Source organism: Bombina bombina, chromosome 3 (genome assembly GCF_027579735.1).
Source record: "Bombina bombina isolate aBomBom1 chromosome 3, aBomBom1.pri, whole genome shotgun sequence".
Lineage (NCBI taxonomy): Eukaryota > Metazoa > Chordata > Amphibia > Anura > Bombinatoridae > Bombina > Bombina bombina.
In genome coordinates, this window is record NC_069501.1 from 364,931,281 (window position 1) to 364,950,713 (window position 19,433).

The 19,433-nt window shown below is 41.3% G+C and overlaps 1 protein-coding gene across 1 annotated transcript in view; it reads left to right on the forward strand.

Moving 5' to 3' along the window:
* The first annotated feature begins 615 nt into the window (after positions 1-615).
* Positions 616-19,433, forward strand: part of LOC128653287 (amine oxidase [flavin-containing] A-like) — a 412,656-nt gene continuing 393,838 nt past the window's right edge. Inside the window, exon 1 of the mRNA XM_053706492.1 lies at positions 616-1,030. Within this exon, the coding sequence (XP_053562467.1) occupies positions 985-1,030 (46 nt within the window). The 5' untranslated portion in view covers positions 616-984. The remainder of the gene's footprint in view (positions 1,031-19,433) is intronic.

The window sequence follows — 19,433 nt, forward strand, 5'->3', positions numbered from 1 at the left end:
CTCCCAAGCTTACATTCTATCTTTTTATTAATTAAAGATACGAAGAGAACGAAGAAAATAATATAATAGGATGAAATATGAAAGTTGAATAAAATTGCATGCTCTATCTGAATAACTAAAGTTTAATTTTGACTAGACTATCCCTTTAATACTAAAATAAAAAAAATTGGGTTCCATGTCCCTTTAAATTTAAAGTGAAATTAAAAGTGCATGATTATGTACAATGGGACTATACTGTTGGCTTCTAGGTAGGGCAATTCTAACACACAGCACAGGAACATCCATTTAGGTGAAAAAAGAAAGAAAAAAAGTATTGTGATATATTTTGAAAAATTCTGTGTTAAACCAGAATTTTTGAGTATCACATTTATTTAATTTTTTTAACCATTCAAATGTAATTTTCTTATTCTCAACATATTTAATTTTATAATATACAAAAGCAGAACGTGCATGTAATTATTTAATTAATGTAAACGTTTTTGATTTAGTTTCTTCTTTCTTCTGAAACCTGCCACTTAATTTGCAAATCCACCTTAAAACTAAAGGAAGCAACAAAAACAGGATTTTAAGGCGGGGTTTGATGCTGAAGTGAATACTTATCAGTAAGAAACAAAAACAGTCTGTTCGGTTGAATAACTATGCGTTGTCAAAAATATATCTGTTTTTAATTAAACATATAATAGACAGTAACTTAATCTAAACTACCTCACTAATAAAAATGCAACCAGTGAGGATTAGGATTATGGCTGTTAATTCGTCCTCCTTTTAGAAGGGGTGGAAAGTTGCAGTTCTGGCAGGCAGCTAGAGCCAATGCGACCTTTACCAAGCAAAGAGGAGTATATGTAGGCGGAGTGGTGTATGATTGACAAGCCTTCTCTTAGTAGCAACATCTTGCAAAAAAAAAAAAAGCTCAATTTCCCTGACACTGGCTGATCGTCCAAGCATTCAGCTGAAAGGAAGGCAAAAGAAAAAGGATCAGAAACCATGATCAACGATTGTGATGTGATTGTCATCGGTGGAGGCATCTCAGGTATGTAATAGTTTCCCCCTTGTTTATACAGTAGTGGTCAGTATAGCAGTATTACAATATCCATTCTATGCCATCACGTTGTGATTAGATCAGCGTTGTGATTCTCTAGGGTTTGCTCAGAAACATTTTGGAATTTTAAAAACACGTTGTTATGCAACTGTTATGCTTGTGAATATGATAGCAAAACAAAACATCAGCTTTGGCACGAATTGTATGGGCGTGACACTCTATAATCGTTTTATTACAGTTGTCAAAAGCAGCAGGCGTGCAAGTCAGGCAGTGTCAAAGCTGACTTCTGTTCTGGAATCCAAACTCCCAACCACACATTAGTAGCACAGTAAAGGTCAAGCAAGAAAAGTTGTTCTGTGAAGGGACCAAACTTTGTAAAAGAGCGAACCATGTCACTTCCTGTGATGTTTCATCAGCTGTTGCACTCATTTTGAACCAAATGCGCATTAGTGCCAGCGTCATTACATACCTGGCAGCATACATCACAGTGAAACTATTTAGACTTGTGAAATTCTGAAACCTTTTTATAGCGCATGCGTGGGCTTTTCTATCACGACTGGGGGTGGTTTATGGAACAATGTTTATTGAACACTGTATGTGAATTATGGTGTGAAACAGAAATAAATGTATACTTATTTAAAAATATTTATTTATATGTAACCTCAAACATGGAACGATGTTTATTTGTCCCTGCATGACAAACAGCGGCTATCCCCACTGCATGTCATATTTTAAAGTAATCATAAAGTGAAGTGCTTTGAATGCACGCCTTCTTGTTTGTATGCGTTTGAGGTTACATATAAATAAATATTTTTAAATAAGCTTACAATTATTTTTGTTTCACACCATAATTCACATACAGTGTTCAATAAACATCTTTTACAAAGTTCGGTCCCTTCACAGAACACCGGATCATGCTGGATCCATGCCTAATTTAGACAAATACACACAAATTTAAAGGGACATAATACCCATATGCTAAATCACTTGAAACTGATGCAGTATAAATGTAAAAAGCTGACAGGAAAATATCACCTGAGCATCTCTATGTAAAAAAGGAAGATATTTTACCTCACAATCTCCTCAGCTCAGCAGAGTAAGTTCTCTGTAAAAAGTTATACTAAACTGTTGCTCAGCAGCAGGTAAAAAAAAAAACCTGACGAAATGAACAGCAGCCAATCAGCATCAAAAGTGCTGAGGTCATGAACTCTTTTACTGTGATCTCATGAGATTTCATAGTAAACTCCCTTTAAACTGAATAGTGAAATAACATGAGAGTGCATGAGGCTCAACCCCTTAGCTGTTCCAGGACAGACATACTGATTTGCTGCTTAGAAGTCCTTTACAATGGGATGTGGCTACTGAGGAACTTTTGAGGTAAAATATCTTTCTTTTTTACGTAGAGATGTTCAGGTGATATTTTCTAGTCAACTTTTTACAGCTATGCTGCATCACTTTCAAGTGTTTCAACATTTGGGTATTATGTCCCTTTAAGTGTTTTCCACACAAACACATCCAGACACTTCTGGACCCAACATTTTACTCAAAAACATCTGGGTGCTTTCAGAACCAACACCTTTTTTTTTTTTTACAGAAAAACAGTCGGATCCTGCCGGAACCATGCCTAATTTAGACAGATAAACACAAATTTAAGTGTTTTCCACACAAACACATCCATACGCCAACAATATTTTACTCAAAAACATTTGGATCCTTTCAGAACCAACACTTTTTTACAGTAAAACAGCCGGATCCTGCTGGATCCATGCCTAAATTCGACAGATACACACAAATGTAAGTGTTTTCCACACAAACACATCCAGACACTTCTGGACCTATCAATATTTTACACAAAAACATTTGGGTCCTTTCAGAACCAATACTTTTTTTACAGAAAAATCGCTGGATCCTACCGGATCCATGCCTGATTTTGACAGATTCACACAAATTTAAGTGTTTTCCACACAAACACATCCAGACACTTCTGTATCCAACAACATTTTACTCAAAAACATGTGGGTCCTTTCAGAACCAACACTTTTTTTTTACAGAAAAACAGCTGGATCCATGCCTAATTTAGACAGATACACACAAATGTAATTTTTTTCCACGCAAACACATCCAGACACTTCTGTATCCATAAATATTTTAAGCAAAAACGTTTGGGTCCTTTCAGAACCAACACTTCTTTTCAGAAAAACAGACAGATCCTGATGGATCCATGCCTAATTTAGACAGATATACACAAATTTAAGTGTTTTCCATACAACCACATCCAGACACTTCTGTATCCTTCAATATTTTACACCAAAACATCTGTGTCCTTTTAGAACCAACACTTTTGCTTCAAAACAGCCGGATCCTGCCAGATTCATGTCTAATTTAGACAGATATCCTCAAATTTTAATATTTTCTATACAAACACACCCAGACACTTCTAGATCCAATAATATGTTACACAAACACATCTGCGTCCTTTCAGAACCAACACTTTTTTACAGAAAAACCGCTGGATCCATGCCTAATTTAGGCAGATATACACAAATGTAAGTGTTTTCCACACAAATACATCCAGATACTTGTGGATCCATCAATATTTTACGCAAAAACGTCTGGGTCCTTTCAGAACCAACACTTTTTTTTACAGGACAGCCAGATCCTGACGGATCCATGCCAAATTTAGACAAATACACACAAATTTAAGTGTTTTCCAAACAAACACATCCAGACACTTCTGGATCCATCAATATTTTATGCAAAAACATTTGGGTCCTTTCAGAACTTTTTTACAGAAAAACGGCCGGATCCTACCGGATCCATGCCAAATTTATATAAATACACACTAATTTCAGTGTTTTCCACACAAACACATCCAGACACTTCTGGATCAATCAATATTTTACGCAAAAACATTTGGGTCCTTTCATAACAAACACTTTTTTTCAGAAAAACAGCCGGATCCTGCCGGATCCATGCCTAATTTAGAAAGATACACACAAATGTAAGTGTTTTCCACACAAACACATCCAAACACTTCTGTATCCAACAACATTTTACTTAAAAAACAACTGGGTCCTTTCAGAACCCAAACTTTTTTTTATAGAAAAACAGCCGGATTCTGCCGGATCCATGCCTAATTTCGACAGATACACACAAATTTAAGTGTTTTCCACACAAACACATTCAGACACTTCTGGATCTATCAATATTTTACACAAAAACATTTGGGTCCTTTCAGAACCAACACTTTTTTTTACAGAAAAACAGCTGGATCCTGCTGGATCCATGCCTAATTTTGACAGATACACACAATTTTAAATGTTTTCCACACAAACACACCCAGACTCTTCTGTATCCAACAACATTTTACTGCAAAACATTTGGGTCCTTTCAGAACCAACACTTTTTTACAGAAAAACTGCTGGATCCTACCGGATCCATGCCTACTTTTGACAGATACACACAAATTTAAGTGTTTACCACACAAACACATCCAGACACTTCTGTATGCAACAACATTTTACTGCAAAACATTTGGGTCATTTCAGAACCAACACTTTTTTACAGAAGAACAGCTGGATCCATGCCTAATTTTGAAAGATACACACAAATTTAAGTGTTTACCACACAAACACATCCAGACACTTCTGTATCCAATAACATTTTACTCAAAAACATTTAGGTCCTTTCCGAACCAACAGTTTGGCTGTTTTTCTGTAAAAAAAAACTGTTGGTTCTGAAAGGACCTAGATGTTTTTGTGTAAAAAATTGTACAATCCAGAAATTTCTGGATGTGTTTGTGTGGACAAAAATTTAATTTGTGTTTATTTGTCTCAATAAGACATGGATATGACAGGATCAGATTATTTTGTGTAAAAAAAATGTGTTTGTTCTGAAAGGACCCAGATAGTTTTGTGTAAAAAAAAAGTGATGGATCCAGAAGTTTCTGGAGGTATTTGTGTGGAAAACATTTACATTTGTGTATATCTGTCTAAATTTGACATGGATCTGGCAGGATCTGGCTGTTTTTGTGTAAAAAAAAGTGTGGGTTCTGAAAGGACCTTAATGTTTTTAAATAAAATGTTGTTGGATACAGAAGTGTCTGAATGTGTTTGTGTGGAAAACACTTACATTTTTGTATATCTGCCTAAATTAGGCATGGATCCGGCAGGATCCAGCTGTTTTTCTGTAAAAAAGTGTTGGTTCTGAAAGGACGCATGTTTTGTGTAAAATATTATTGGATCTAGAAGTGTCTGGATGTGTTTGTATAGAAAATATTTAAATTTGAGGATATCAGTCTAAATTAGACATGAATCTGTCAGGATCCGGCTGTTTTGAAGCAAAAAAAAAAAGTGTTGGTTCTAAAAGGACACAGTGGCATCTATTTATCAATCCGTCAACTTACTTGCATTCGACGGGACCAATAGGCTCGCCTAAGATCGCCTAACATCACTGCCATGGACCTGAATACGTTCTCCAAAATTATCAAAAAAAGCTGTCAAAAAGGTTATTAGAGAAGTGAAGTAGATAAAAGGTCATAGTTACGTATCCTTCAGTCATGGTGGTTCTTTGTTGCGGTCAACAGGATTGGTTTGTCTTATTTTAGATTGCTTAGTGGATGTCTTATCCCAAGGATGTCTTTGGGGCTTAGGATTTTCTAACCTTGGGGGTTGTATTGAAGAAGATGAAGGATCTTCTTTGTCAGGAGGTGAAATGTTAATTAATTTACAAAACTGCTCGACATGAAGTAGTGAAGAACATTCAATCTTCCTCCCGTTCTTTACGGTGATCACAGATGTGGGAAATCGCCATCTATAGGGAATTTTTACAGATTGTAGATGGGAGGTTAGGGCAGAAAAGTCCCTGTGCTTCTGGAGAGTCCTTGCTGAGAGGTCTTGTTATACCTGTATACGATGTCCTTGGAACATTATAGCATGTTGTTTCCTGGCATAATTATATATCTCCTCTCTATGTTGAAAATTCTGAAAGTTGATAATGTATGTCTCGGGGGGGGGGGGGGGGGGTGAACCTTCCGCCAGTTTATGGCGCAGAGATCTATGGGCTCTATCCAGAATTATCTCAGGGAGGTCATCTGAATTATCCCTCGCTAACTCCGCAAAAAAAGCATGTAGGTAATCCTGGATTTCACTATTGGGTACAGATTCAGGGATCCCTCTGAACCTTAAATTACTTCGCCTTGAGCGATTTTCTAGATCATAGTTCTTCCAGCAAGTCTACTTTATGGCAAAGCTCATTAATGTCCTTTTTTAGGTCTGCACATTCATCTTTTATACAGGATTTTACTTGCTCAATAAGAACTTCCATAGCCTTATAGGTGATAGGGCTCTCATCATCTGTTCTAGGGGTCCCGGGCGGGGAACATCAGGAGACATCCACTGCATCGCAGGAACTATCATTATGAGACGTATGGACTGGATCTGAATCTTTTTTATTTTTAGACTTGTCTGCATGTTTGAAAAAAGTATTTACTGCCCCCTGTCCAGTTTGCAGTGATTTTTGCAGGTTGTCATTCTTTGTAGGGTTTTTTGCGCCATTATGCATGGGCGTTAGAGAAAAAGGAGAATATATTTATTGCAAGGATCCAAGTCTTTTTGACACAGACTCTTAGTATACACTACTCCCCAGGGAATTTGCTTTCACAGAGTGATCACGGGCAGGGGAAGACAGATATGACCCGTTGCTGCCAAGAACAACAGCAAAAGGAGGGGGAGAGTGTATTGCTTGTCTCATGAGGCTTGTGATCAAATAACATTGTAGATCTTCCTATATATGCTTCTACTATGTAGATGAAGTGCAGATGGTGTGTAATCCTGTTAATCCTTTAAGATGGGCTACTCTATATTGCACAGTATGCATAGTTCAGTTCCATGGGATATCAGCACCACTGTAAATGTCAGTGCACGAGTGACGAGGGTTAACTGCATATACCCCAAGTGTCCATATAGCAAACAAATGTCACCAGCACCGATGTTAAGCTTTTAAAACTTTTATTGGATATACATATAAAGCGACGTATCAGGGCTTAACCCCTTAGTCATGCTAAAGGTACATATACATCTTAATGGCCTTTTAAACACAATTCTTGGTGCCAAAATTGTCCACTCAAGGACATTGAGCTCCATCTAGTAGTCATACTATTATTTAACTTTTCAAAATGTTTCATATGTAGCTAATAAAAACAATGTAACAAACCTATACAGCAGTGATATTATGCAATGTTATTCTAATTGTTACGTTGCTATTTTGTATGATCCTTTACTTTAACTCCTCAACTGAATGCTAGCAGTAAAATATTCCTCCAAATTTTTTTACTAAAAAATCTTAATAAATACATAGGTACATTTTATAACAGGAGCCACATGCAATATGGTAAAACTAATAGAAATAAAATGCTAATTAGGTATTATGGTGAATGGTCAACGACATTAGTCAAAAAGAGACAAATCAAAAGAAACAAGATAGATCAAAATCTCTGTTGAGACCCTTAGGAAAGAGGGTCTCTAACTTGTGGATCCACCACATCTCTTTCTGTTTTAATCATTTTTCCCTATCCATTCCATTTCTAGGTACCTTGATTTGTTCTATGATCTGCCCCCTTAGTTGGCTTATGCCGTGACCATGTTCCAGAAAATGTTTTGACAAAGGGGCCTCTAGATTTCTATGTGGATTGAAAAAATTGGGGCCTTTGATAATTGAGCTGCAACTCACGCAGCCAAGACAGGGGTAGCTACCATTCCTCTTACTACCTATATAGAATTGTATGTCTCTATTACCTGGACCTATATCTGTTTTTACCAGATGGTCACGTATATTTCTGACCCTTCTATAGGCCAAAGGGGGGGTTCCTTGAAAAAATCAATGTGTGGATTACAATCCCTGAGTATATGCCAGTGTTTCCTTATAATTTAAGTAATTATGTTACTGTGTGGATTATATTGTGAGACCAAAACTAATCATTATGGTCCTTCTTATCAACCTTAGGGGTAGGGTTTTGGATCTCTTTGATTTTTTTTTTTTAAATCAAGCTCAATGGATAGCCCCTTTTCAAGAATGTTTTTCTCATCTCTTGGAGTCTTTTTTATCTGTGTATCCTTTTCCCTGACTATTCTTTGTACCCTGAGCAACTGACTCTTGGGTAAAGAATCTATTAGTCTTCTAGGGTGAAAACTATCATATTTTGAAAGGGTATTTTTATCTGTTTCCTTGGAGTATAGATCTATGTTTAATGTATTGACTCCCTTGGATACCTTGGTATCTAAAAACGTTACTGACTCCTCACTGTATGTCACTGTAAACTGTAAACCCCTCACCATGGAGTTAAGTTCTTGAACAAACCCCTCTAGGGTTCCAATGTTGCCCCACCAAAGGCCAAACACATCATCAATGTAGCGCCACCACACTGCGCCATGTGTCTTGAACAACACATTCTCATAGTCTAGTCTCTCCTCAAATTCATTAATGTAGAGATTGGCGTATGATGGGGCAACATTGGAACCCATGGCTGTTCCTTTGACTTGAACAAACCATTCCTCCTGGAAGAGAAAAATAAATTCCAGTATAAAATCAAACTTAACAGTTTTCACATAATACAGGGAGCCAGCAAATTAAAGTAAATTTTGAAATTTATAAAATAGCAAAAAGTGAAGCACAGGTAAAATAAATGTTTATTGAAGCATGGATGGAAACAATAGACATAAAAACTACATGTAGAAAAATGGGGACAGACGCATTTTGGCTCATACCTTCATCTGTGACCTATGTTCATTAAACTCTGTAACACCTATATACCCTTATGTTGAATTTGATTGGCCAAAAACAGACCATTCCATTAAACACTTTCAATACCCTCTATTATCTTTTTACATATATCAATAGGTGTTTTCATATAAACAATCTACTATTATCTCAATATGCATACAGTATATTCAACAAAGATCACCTACTAGGAATATATAATTTCTAAAATAATTTTTTTTAATTTGTCAGGAAAAAATCTACTGCTTATTTCAAATTCAGAGTAAGTGCAATTGATTTATCTTTTTATTCACTTATTGATTACACAATTCCACTGTATTTAATGGTCCATTAAGTGTGTGATTTTATAGGTGAGAGGGGAATTAGAATAATTTCTAAAGGCAGGATTACAACAAATAATTTTTTCCCCCACACAAAGCAGCAAGTATGCTATTTTGTACACATGCATAGTATATATTGGTAATTAAACACATAGGGCTCGATTTATCAAAGCCCTACGGCTGCAAGTTCTCACAAGAACTTGCTCGCCATAATTTAACAATCAGCGGTCACCAGACCGCCGCTTCCCTAACCCCTTTGCCACCTCTAAGATGGCGAAATTCAATCTCTGCGGTCTAGTCTGACCGAGGAGATTGACAACTCCTGCATGTGTGTGATTGGCTGTGCGCGGGCATGGGATAGGATTGCACGCAAGCGCAAAATTGCACTTGTGTGCAATGGTGATTACCTGCGGGTAAATTCGCCCTGCCACAGGCGAGCTGAGGCATACAGGGGCGCGTATACGTGCCCCTGTCCGCCTCAGCTTTGATAAATCTAGCCCTAAGGGCTAGATTACAAGTGGAGCGCTAATTTATCATGCGCCTGCAAACAGGTAAATTTAATGTTTATTTTTTAAAGTAGCATTTTTTTTTAAAAAACTGCACTAAGCCGTTTTTGGGGGCTAAAGTTCTCCGCTGTGGGGTGTTAGAAAAAAACAAGTGCCTTTACATTGCAGTCTATAGGAACTGTGTGTGTTCCCTGTAAATATATATGTATATAATTATATACATATATATTTAGGTGTTAATGTGTGTATATACACATATTAACATATCCTATTATATAAAAGGCCAAGTGTGTTTGTCCGAAGCTGTCATGCGCAGTAGAGGCAGCACAAGGACAAACACACCTGGCCTTTGCAATCCCTACCTGATCTGCTGCAGTCGTGGGTGTGCCCGGCATGATTGGGGGCATGGCCGGACGTGAAGTGGGCGTGACCAGGCGTGAAGGCCCGTGAAGGGGGCGTGGCCAGGCGTGGTCGCTCGCAAAAGGGGAGAGAGATAGAGAGGGGGAGAGATAAAAAAAGAAGTGAGAGAGAGAGAGGGGGGAGAGGGAGAGAGGAGAGGGGGAGGGAGAGAGGAGAGGGGGAGGGAGAGAGGAGAGGGGGAGGGAGAGAGGAGAGGGGGAGGGAGAGAGGAGAGGGGGAGGGAGAGAGGAGAGGGGGAGGGAGAGAGGAGAGGGGGAGGGGGAGGGGAGGGGGGAGGGAGAGAGGAGGGGAGAGGGGGAGGGAGAGAGGAGGGGGGAGGGAGAGAGGAGGGGGGAGGGAGAGAGGAGGGGGGAGGGAGAGAGGAGGGGGGAGAGAGGAGGGAGAGAGGAGAGGGGGGAGGGAGAGAGGAGGGGGGAGAGAGGAGGGAGAGAGGAGAGGGGGGAGGGAGAGAGAGAGAGCAAAAGAGATGGGGAAGAGAGAGAGCGCAAAAGAGAGGGGGGAGAGAGCGCAAAAGAGAGGAGGAAGAGAGCACAAAAGAGAGGGGGGAGGGCACAAAAGAGAGGGGGGAGGGGGAGAGGAGGGTGGAGGGAGAGAGGAGGGGGGAGGGAGAGGGGGGTGGGAGAGAGAGAAGGGGGAGAGAGAGAGAGAGAGCAAAATAGAGGGGGGAGAGAGAGCACAAAACAGAGGGGCAAAGAGAGAACGCAAAAGAGAGGGGAAGAGAGAGAGCGCAAAAGAGAGGGGAAGAGAGAGCAAAAAAAGAGGGGGTAGAGAGAGAGCGCAAAAAAGAGAAGTGAGAGCGCAAAAGAGAGGGGGGAGAGAGCGCAAAAGAGAGGGGGGAGAGAGAGGGGGGAGAGAGAGAGCACAAAAGAAAGGGGGGAGAGAGCACAAAGGAAAGGGGGGAGAGAGTGCAAAAGAGATGGGGAGAGAGAGAGCGCAAAAGAGAGGGGGAGAGCACAAAAGAGAGGGGGAGAGAGAGAGCTCAAAAGAGGGGGAGAGAGAGCAGAAGAGGGGGGATAAAGAGAGCGAGAGAGACAGCAAAAGAGAGGAGGAGAGTGCACCAAAGAGAGGGGGAGAGCGCAAAAGAGAGGGGGGAGAGAGAGCGCAAAAGAGAGTGGGAAGAGAGAGCGCAAAAGAGAGGGGGGAGAGAGAGCTCAAAAGAGAGGGGGAGAGAGAGCAGAAGAGGGGGTATAAAGAGAGGGAGAGAGACAGTAAAAGAGAAGGGGAGTGTGCACAAAAGAGAGGGGGAGAGCGCAAAAGAGAGGGGGGAGAGAGAGTGCAAAAGAGAGGGGGGAGAGAGAGAGCACAAAAGAGGGGGAGAGAGAGAGAGCGCAAAAGAGGGGGGGAGAGAAAGAGAGCGCAAAATAAAGGGGGGAGAGCGCAAAAGAGAGAGCGCAAAACAGAGGGGGAGAGAGCGAAAAAGAGGGGGGAGAGCGCAAGAGAGCGCAAAAGAGAGGGGGAGAGAGAGCGCAAAAGAGAGGGGGGAGAGAGAGCGCAAAAGAGAGGGGGGAGAGAGAGCACAAAAGAGGGGGGAGAGAGAGGGGGGAGAGAGCGTAAAATAGAGGGGGAGAGAGAGAGCGCAAAAGAGGGGGGAGAGAGAGAGCTCAAAAGAGAGGGGTAGAGAGAGAGCTCAAAATGGAGGGGGAGAGAGCCGAAGAGGGGTGATAAAGAGAGGGAGAGAGACAGTAAAAGTGAGGGGTGAGAGTGCACAAAAGAGAGAGGGAGAGAGAGCGCAAAAGAGAGGGGAGAGAGAGAGCGCAAAAGAGAGGGGGAGAGAGAGAGCACAAAAGAGAGGGGGAGAGAGCCAAAGAGGGGTGATAAAGAGAGGGAGAGAGACAGTAAAAGAGAGGGGTGAGAGTGCGCAAAAGAGAGGGGAGAGAGAGAGCGTAAAATAGAGGGGGAGAGAGAGAGCGCAAAAGAGAGGGGGAGAGAGTGCAAAAGAGAGGGGGGAGAGAGAGAGTGCAAAAGAGAGGGGGAGAAAGCGCAAAAGAGACGGGGAGAGAGAGAGCTCAAAAGAAAGGGGGAGAGAGAGAGCAAAAGAGAGGGGGAGGGAGAGAGAGCAAAAGAGAGGGGGAGGGAGAGAACGCAAGGGGTGGGACCGCTGTACTGCAAAAAAAGTGTGAACGGGCTTTAGGACTAGTAAAAAAATAATAAAATTATATATATATATATATATATATATATATATATATACATACACATACCTGTATATATATATATATATATATGTGTGTGTATATATACATTGGCTGCCCATTGCTGCACGACTTACCCCCTTTGCTAGTTCTCATACTGTCTCACGGCATGAGAACAAGGCGCCCATGGAAGCACGCTCTGGTGAGTGCAATACGTCTGTGCAATGCGATTGACATTCACATTGCACCTAACTTGTAATACCAGCACACATTTGCCTGCGCTGGTATTACAAGTGGAGCGCAAATATCGCTTTAGTGAAAACAATAAACAATTGCCCTAAATTGCAAAAGATCTAAAAAAAAGTTTCAAAAGCATTTACAGTAGTTTTTAAGAGCTCTTCAATTTTTATGGGTCCATATACTACTATTGTAATATATAATTACATTTGTTATAATGCTCTCCTGCTATCAATAGAGGCTTGCATATGGTCTATTAACTGGTTTCCCAAAGTGGGCGGTACTGCCCCTTGGGGGGTGGTGGGATTACTGACTGAGGGGGCATTGATAGGCATGAGAGATGGAAGGGGGCACCTGCTGTTTTAAATGGATATTAAACAGTGCTCCTGTTAAATCCAAGTAAATATTAAAAGAAAAAGATTGTGTAAAAAAAAAACAGCAAATAACTTACTTGTTTTCTTGCAAAATTAGCACTTTTCTCAATGTAGACCTGCCCCTAATGTTTTAAGAGTAGAGGATTTTCGTAACCTAAGTTTCAGTTCTGACTCCGTGTTATCTAGTCTATTCAATTATGACTTTAGGCTAAGGTAAGGCTTCCTGCAGGACTGTGACAGAGCACAAATGTAGTGCAAAAAATAAATTAAAAAATCCATTTAAGTAGATGAATAATACATATTGCAATTATTATTATTCTTTATTTATAAAGCGCCAACAGATTCCACAGCGCTGTCCATGGGTACAAAGATAAAAGTACAGTACAATACAATATAGAAGACACCAAAGTTTAGCAAAACAAATACAGGGGGAATTGAGGGCCCTGTTCCCGTGGGAACTTACAATCTAGATGGTAGGAGGGTGAGAAACAGGAGGTGGGGACTGCAAAGGTGAGAATGATGTTAGTGTGGAGTTAGATGGGGCAGCAGTTAGGCAGGTAGAATTCATTTTTTACTGATTTAGAGAGAGGCTTCCATGAACAGAAAGGTCTTTAGGGAGCATTTAAAGGAGGAAAGGTTAGGGGAAAGTCTAACAGCTCTGGGAAGTGCATTCCAGATGGTTGGTGCTGCACGAGAGAAGTCCTGTAGCCTTGCATGGGAGGAGGTGATGGTAGAAGATGCAAGGAGCAGGTCATTGTTGGATCTTAGGGGGCGGGCTGGAGTATATTTCTTGATGAGTGAGGACAGGTAGGGGGGGGGGGGCTACATTGGTAAGGGCTTTGTAGGTCAGGATGAGAATTTTGAATTTAATTCTGCTGTGGATGGGTAGCCAGTGAAGGGACTCGCAGAGAGGTGCAGCAGATACAGAGCGTCGGGAGAGGTGGATTAGCCTAGCAGAGGCATTTAGGATGGATTGAAGAGGGGAGAGGCAGGAGAGAGGGAGGCCAGTTAGTAGGTTATTACAGTAGTCAAGTTGGGAGATTACCAGGGAGTGGATTAGCTGTTTAGTAGTTTCAGCACTCAGAAATGGACGGATTTTGGAGATATTGCGTAGATGGTTGCGACAGGAGGAAGAGAGCAATTGGATGTGGGGAATGAAGGACAGATTGGAGTCAAGTGTAACTCCTAGGACACGGACTTGGGGTGATGGGGAGATAGTGGTATCACCAACAGTGATTGAAAAGTTAGGAACCGGGGTAGAATTAGAGGGGGGGGGGAATTAGAAGGAGCTCAGTCTTGGACATATTGATTTTTAGGTGGTGAGAGGCCATCCAAGAAGAAATGCCAGATAAGCAGACACCGATGTGAGCAAGGATAGAAGGAGAGAGTGAAGGGGCGGATAGGTAGATCTGGGTATCATCAGCATAGAGATGGTAGTTGAAGCCATAGCTACTGATAAGTTTTCCCAGTGAGGATGTATAAATAGAGAAGAGTAGGGGACCCAGAACAGAGCCTTGAGGTACTCCAACAGACAGAGGCAATGGAGAGGAGTCGCCACCAGCAAAGGAGACAGAAAAGGACCTATTAGAGAGATAAGAGTAGATCCAGGAAAGGGCAGTGTCAGAGAGCCCAAAGGAGCTGAGAGTCCGTAGGAGAAGTGGATGGTCAACTGTGTCAAAGGCAGCAGACAGATCAAGTAAGATAAGTATTGAGCAGTGGCCATTTTTTTAGCAGAAAGAAGATCATTAGTAACTTTGGTGAGGGCAGTCTCAGTTGAGTGTTGGGAACGGAAGCCAGATTGTAAGGGGTCAAGCAGTGAGTTGGAGGACAAGAAGTGGGTTAAGCGATCGAAGACTAGTTTTTCCAGGACTTTTGAAGCTAGCGGAAGCAGTGATATGGGGCGGTAGTTTGCAGGATAATTGGGGTCGAGGGAGGGTTTTTTGAGCATGGGGTTGACCTTTGCATGTTTGAAGGAAGATGGGAATGAACCGGTAGTAAGGGATAGGTTAAATATGTGAGTAAGAGCTGGAGTGAGGGTAGAAGACAGAGACGGTATTAGATGTGAAGGGATAGGGTCAAGTGGGCAGGTAGTGAGGTGTGAGGAAGACAATAGGGAACTCACTTCATTCTCAGAGGTAGGGGGGAAGGTGCTGAGAGTGGTGGAGGGGGTTGCCGGGGGCGGAGATGGAAGGTTGCAGACTTGTGTTGGGATATTACTTCGGATGGTAATTGTTTTGTTGAAAAAGTAGTCTGCCAGGTCTTGAGCACTAAAGGCAGATGAAGGGGGTGGTGAAGGTGGGTAAAGGAGAGAGTTGAAAATGGAGAAGAGACGTTTAGGGTTTGTGGAGTGAGAAGATATAAGAGAAGAGAAGTAGTTTTGCTTGGCTAAGTGAAGGGCAGAGGAGTAAGAATAAAGAATGAACTTATAGTGAAGGAAATCTGATTCAGAGCGGGATTTCCTCCAGGCACGTTCAGCAGCACGGGAGCATTTTTGCAGGTAGCGTGTTTGGTTAGAGTGCCAGGGTTGGAGCTGATGACGTGGGGTTTTGCATATTTGGGGAGGAGTGAAAGTGTCCAGTGCCGAGGAGAGAGTATTGTTATAGTGGGTTGTAGCAAGGTCAGGGCAGGATATTGTGGAAGTGTGGGGGAGGTGTTTTTGAATAAGGTTGGAGAGTTGTAGAGAATCCACAGTGTGCAGATTTCTACAGGTGCGGGGGTGAGGGGGAGAAGTAGGTTTAGCCTGTATATTAAGCTTAAAGGTGAGCAGATGGTGGTCTGAGATGGGAAATGGGAGACAGGTGGCATCAGAGGGAGAGCAGAGGTAGGAGAATACTAGATCAATAGAGTGTCCGTCGCGGTGAGTAGGGAATATGGTGGATTGTGAGAGACCAAAGGAGTTTGTGAGTGAGAGAAGTTTAGAGGCAGCAGGGGCAGATGGGTTATCAATGGGGATGTTGAAGTCCCCCAGGATTAAAGCAGGTGTATTTGTAGAGAGAAAGTGAGAAAGCCAGGCAGCGAAGTTATCAAGGAATTGGGAGGTTGGTCCAGGGGGGCGATAGATAACTGCCACCCTGAGGGAGAGGGGGGAGAATAGTCGGATGCAGTGAACTTCAAAGGAGGAAAAGGAGAGAGATGGATGAGGCTGCAGGTGCTGAAAGGAGCAGGAGGGGGAGAGTAAGATTCCAACACCGCCACCATGTCTATCACCTGGCCTAGGTGTGTGGCTAAAGTGGAGACCACCGTGCGTGAGAGCAGCAATGGAAGCAGTGTCAGAAGATGATAACCAGGTTTCAGTAATTGCTAGAAGATTGAAAGCATTAGAAATAAAAAGGTCATGAACAGTTGTGAGTTTGTTACAGACAGAGCGTGCATTCCAAAGAGCACAAGAAAAGAGAGGGGATAAGCGCTGTGTGTTAATAGAGATGAGATTGTTAGGATTGCGTGACCTAGAGTTTTTGCAGTGGGGGACTGAGTGAGAGTGTAAAAGTGTGGTGATTGCTGCAGGGCCAGGGTTAGGAGAGATGTCACCAGCAGCAAGCAGTAGGAGGAGTGTGAGTGACAGAAGGTGAGAGGGGGACCTGTAGGAGCGGGTATGATTAGACACAGGAGAGTTAGATGGGGAAGTATTTCTAAGGAGACAAAGTAGTTCATGAGAGGACAGCATAGGGGATGAGAGAAGGGAGGGTGAGATAAGAATAGTGTGTGGGTTATTGTTGCTACAGGGAAGTGCAGTGATTTTTAGGAAAAGGGCAGACAGAAATAGCAGAAAATACATTGAAAGCATTGTGCAGGTGTATAGTTAGTAGGTTTTACCTGTTAGTGGGACTGCAATGATTTCTATTAATTATAAGCAACTGCTTAATGCTTTTTTATTACAACAATGAAACAGACTGTTTAACCTACTTTTAAGACTCCTACTAAGTCAGGGCTTTACAAACGAAACTAGTATCACTTCATTAAGCTCATCCGTCACATTAACACATTTTGTAACAGTGAATTAATTACTAAAAGTGGTATATAAGACTCTTATAAGTGACCATTGTCTTTTAACCCCTTAATGACCGCAGCACTTTTCCATTTTCTGTCCGTTTGGGACCAAGGCTTTTTTTACATTGTTGCGGTGTTTGTGTTTAGCTGTAATTTTCCTCTTACTCATTTACTGTAACCACATATATTATATACCGTTTTTCTCGCCATTAAATTGACTTTCAAAAGATACCATAATTTTCATCATATCTTATAATTTACTATAAAAAACATTATAAAATATGAGGAAAAAATGGAAAAAAACACATTTTTTCTAACTTTGACCCCCAAAATCTGTTACACATCTACAACCACCAAAAAACACCCATGCTAAATAGTTTCTAAATTTTGTCCTGAGTTTAGAAATACCCAATGTTTACATGTTCTTTGCTTTTTTTGCAAGTTATAGGGCCATAAATACAAGTAGCACTTTGCTATTTCCAAACCACTTTTTTTCAAAATTAGCGCTAGTTACATTGGAACACTAATATCTTTCAGGAATCCCTGAATATCCATTGACATGTATATATTTTTTTTTAGAAGACATCCCAAAGTATTGATCTAGGCCCATTTTGGTATATTTCATGCCACCATTTCACCGCCAAATGCGATCAAATAAAAAAAATTGTTCACTTTTTCACAAATATTTTCACAAACTTTAGGTTTCTCACTGAAATTATTTACAAACAACTTATGCAATTATAGCATAAATGGTTGTAAATGCTTCTCTGGGATCCCCTTTGTTCAGAAATAGCAGACATATATGACTTTGGCGTTGCTTTTTGGTAATTAGAAAGTCGCTAAATGCTGCTGCGCATCACACGTGTATTATGGCTAGCAGTGAAGGGGTTAATTAGGTAGTGTGTAGGGAGCTTGCAGGGTTAATTTTAGCTTTAGTGTAGAGTTCAGCCTCCCACCTGACACATCCCACCCCCTGATCCCTCCCAAACAGCTCCCTTCCTTCCCCCACCCCACTATTGTCCCCGCCATCTTAAGTACTGGCAGAAAGTCTGCCAGTACTAAAATAAAAGATTTTTTTAAAGAAAAAAAAAAAGCATATTTACATATGCTGTGTTTAGGATCCCCCCTTAGCCCCCAACCTCCCTGATCCCCCCCAAAACAGCTCTCTAAGCCTCCCCCTCTGCCTTATTGGGGGCCATCTTGGGTACTGGCAGCTGTCTGCCAGTACCCAGTTTGCACAATTAAATGTTTATTTTTTTATTTTTATTTTTTATCTTTTCTGTTGTGTTATTTCCCCCCCCCCCCCCCATAGATCAACCCCCACCACCTAAATAACGCCTAAGGGTTTTTTTTTTAAATTATTGGTCCCACTTTTATTTTGGGACACATTTTTTTCTGTAGTGCAGCGGTCCCCACCCGGTCCCTGCCCCGGCGCGTGCCCCGACTTCCACGCCCACGATCCCACCCCCCTCCACATGACCAGGGCCATCGATGGCCGCCCACCGGCTCCCACCCACCAACGATACCGGCCATCGATGTCCGGTGCAGAGAGGGCCACAGAGTGGCTCTCTCTGCATTGGATGGCCATCTAAGGTTATTGCAGGATGCCTCCATATCGAGGCATCACTGCAATAACCGGAAAGCAGCTGGAAGCGAGCAGGATCGCTTCCAGCTGCTTTCCACACTGAGGACGTGCAGGGTACGTCCTCAGGCGTTAACTGCCTTTTTTCTGAGGACGTACCCTGCACGTCCTCGGTCATTAAGGGGTTAATAGCTTGCATTATAATATCAAGATAATACAATGTTAATTAAAGGGACACTGAACCCAAAATTTTTCTTTCGGAATTCCGATAGAGCATGAAATTTTAAGCAACTTTCTAATTTACTTCTATTATCAAATTGTCTTCATTCTCTTGGTATCTTTATTTGAAATGCAAGAATGTAAGTTTAGATGCCGGCCCATTTTTGGTTAACAACCTGGGTTGTTCTTGCTGATTGGTGGATAAATTCATCCACCAATAAAAAATTGCTATCCAGAGTCTGAACCTTAGATGCCTTCTTTTTCAAATAAAGATACCAAGAGAACAAAGAAAAATTGATTAAAGGAGTAAATGAGAAAGTTGCTTAAAATTGCATGCTCTATATGAATCTTGAAAAAAATGGGGTTCAGTGTCCCTTTAATAAAACTTAAAAAAAATGTCATTTAAAATTTAAATGTTTACTATTTTTACAGGTAAGCTTAGGGGGGCGCTTATGATGAATTTATGGAACCAAGGGGGGCAGTAGCTGGAACCACTGATCTAACCCATTATAAAGTGCAAACCACAGGGATATTTTAACAGATGTTCCATAGTCATAAGCTATACGTTGTTGCAATATTGAACAAAAATTCAGTTGTGCAATACTCAAGACAGAAGCTGCCGTAGGTTAAAATGTTGCAAACAATAGTCTTTGTTTAAGTTGGCTTCATTTTGTATTCTGAATTCCACCTCTAGTTTTATTCCATTGAACTATTTGCACAGAATTAAACTTATCAACAGCTATGTTTTTCTCATATAAACTTACTGTCTGATATATTTATTCCTTTTATAAATCTTGTATGGTTCCAGCACATGCCAAGTTTAATTACATAGGGGAAGTTA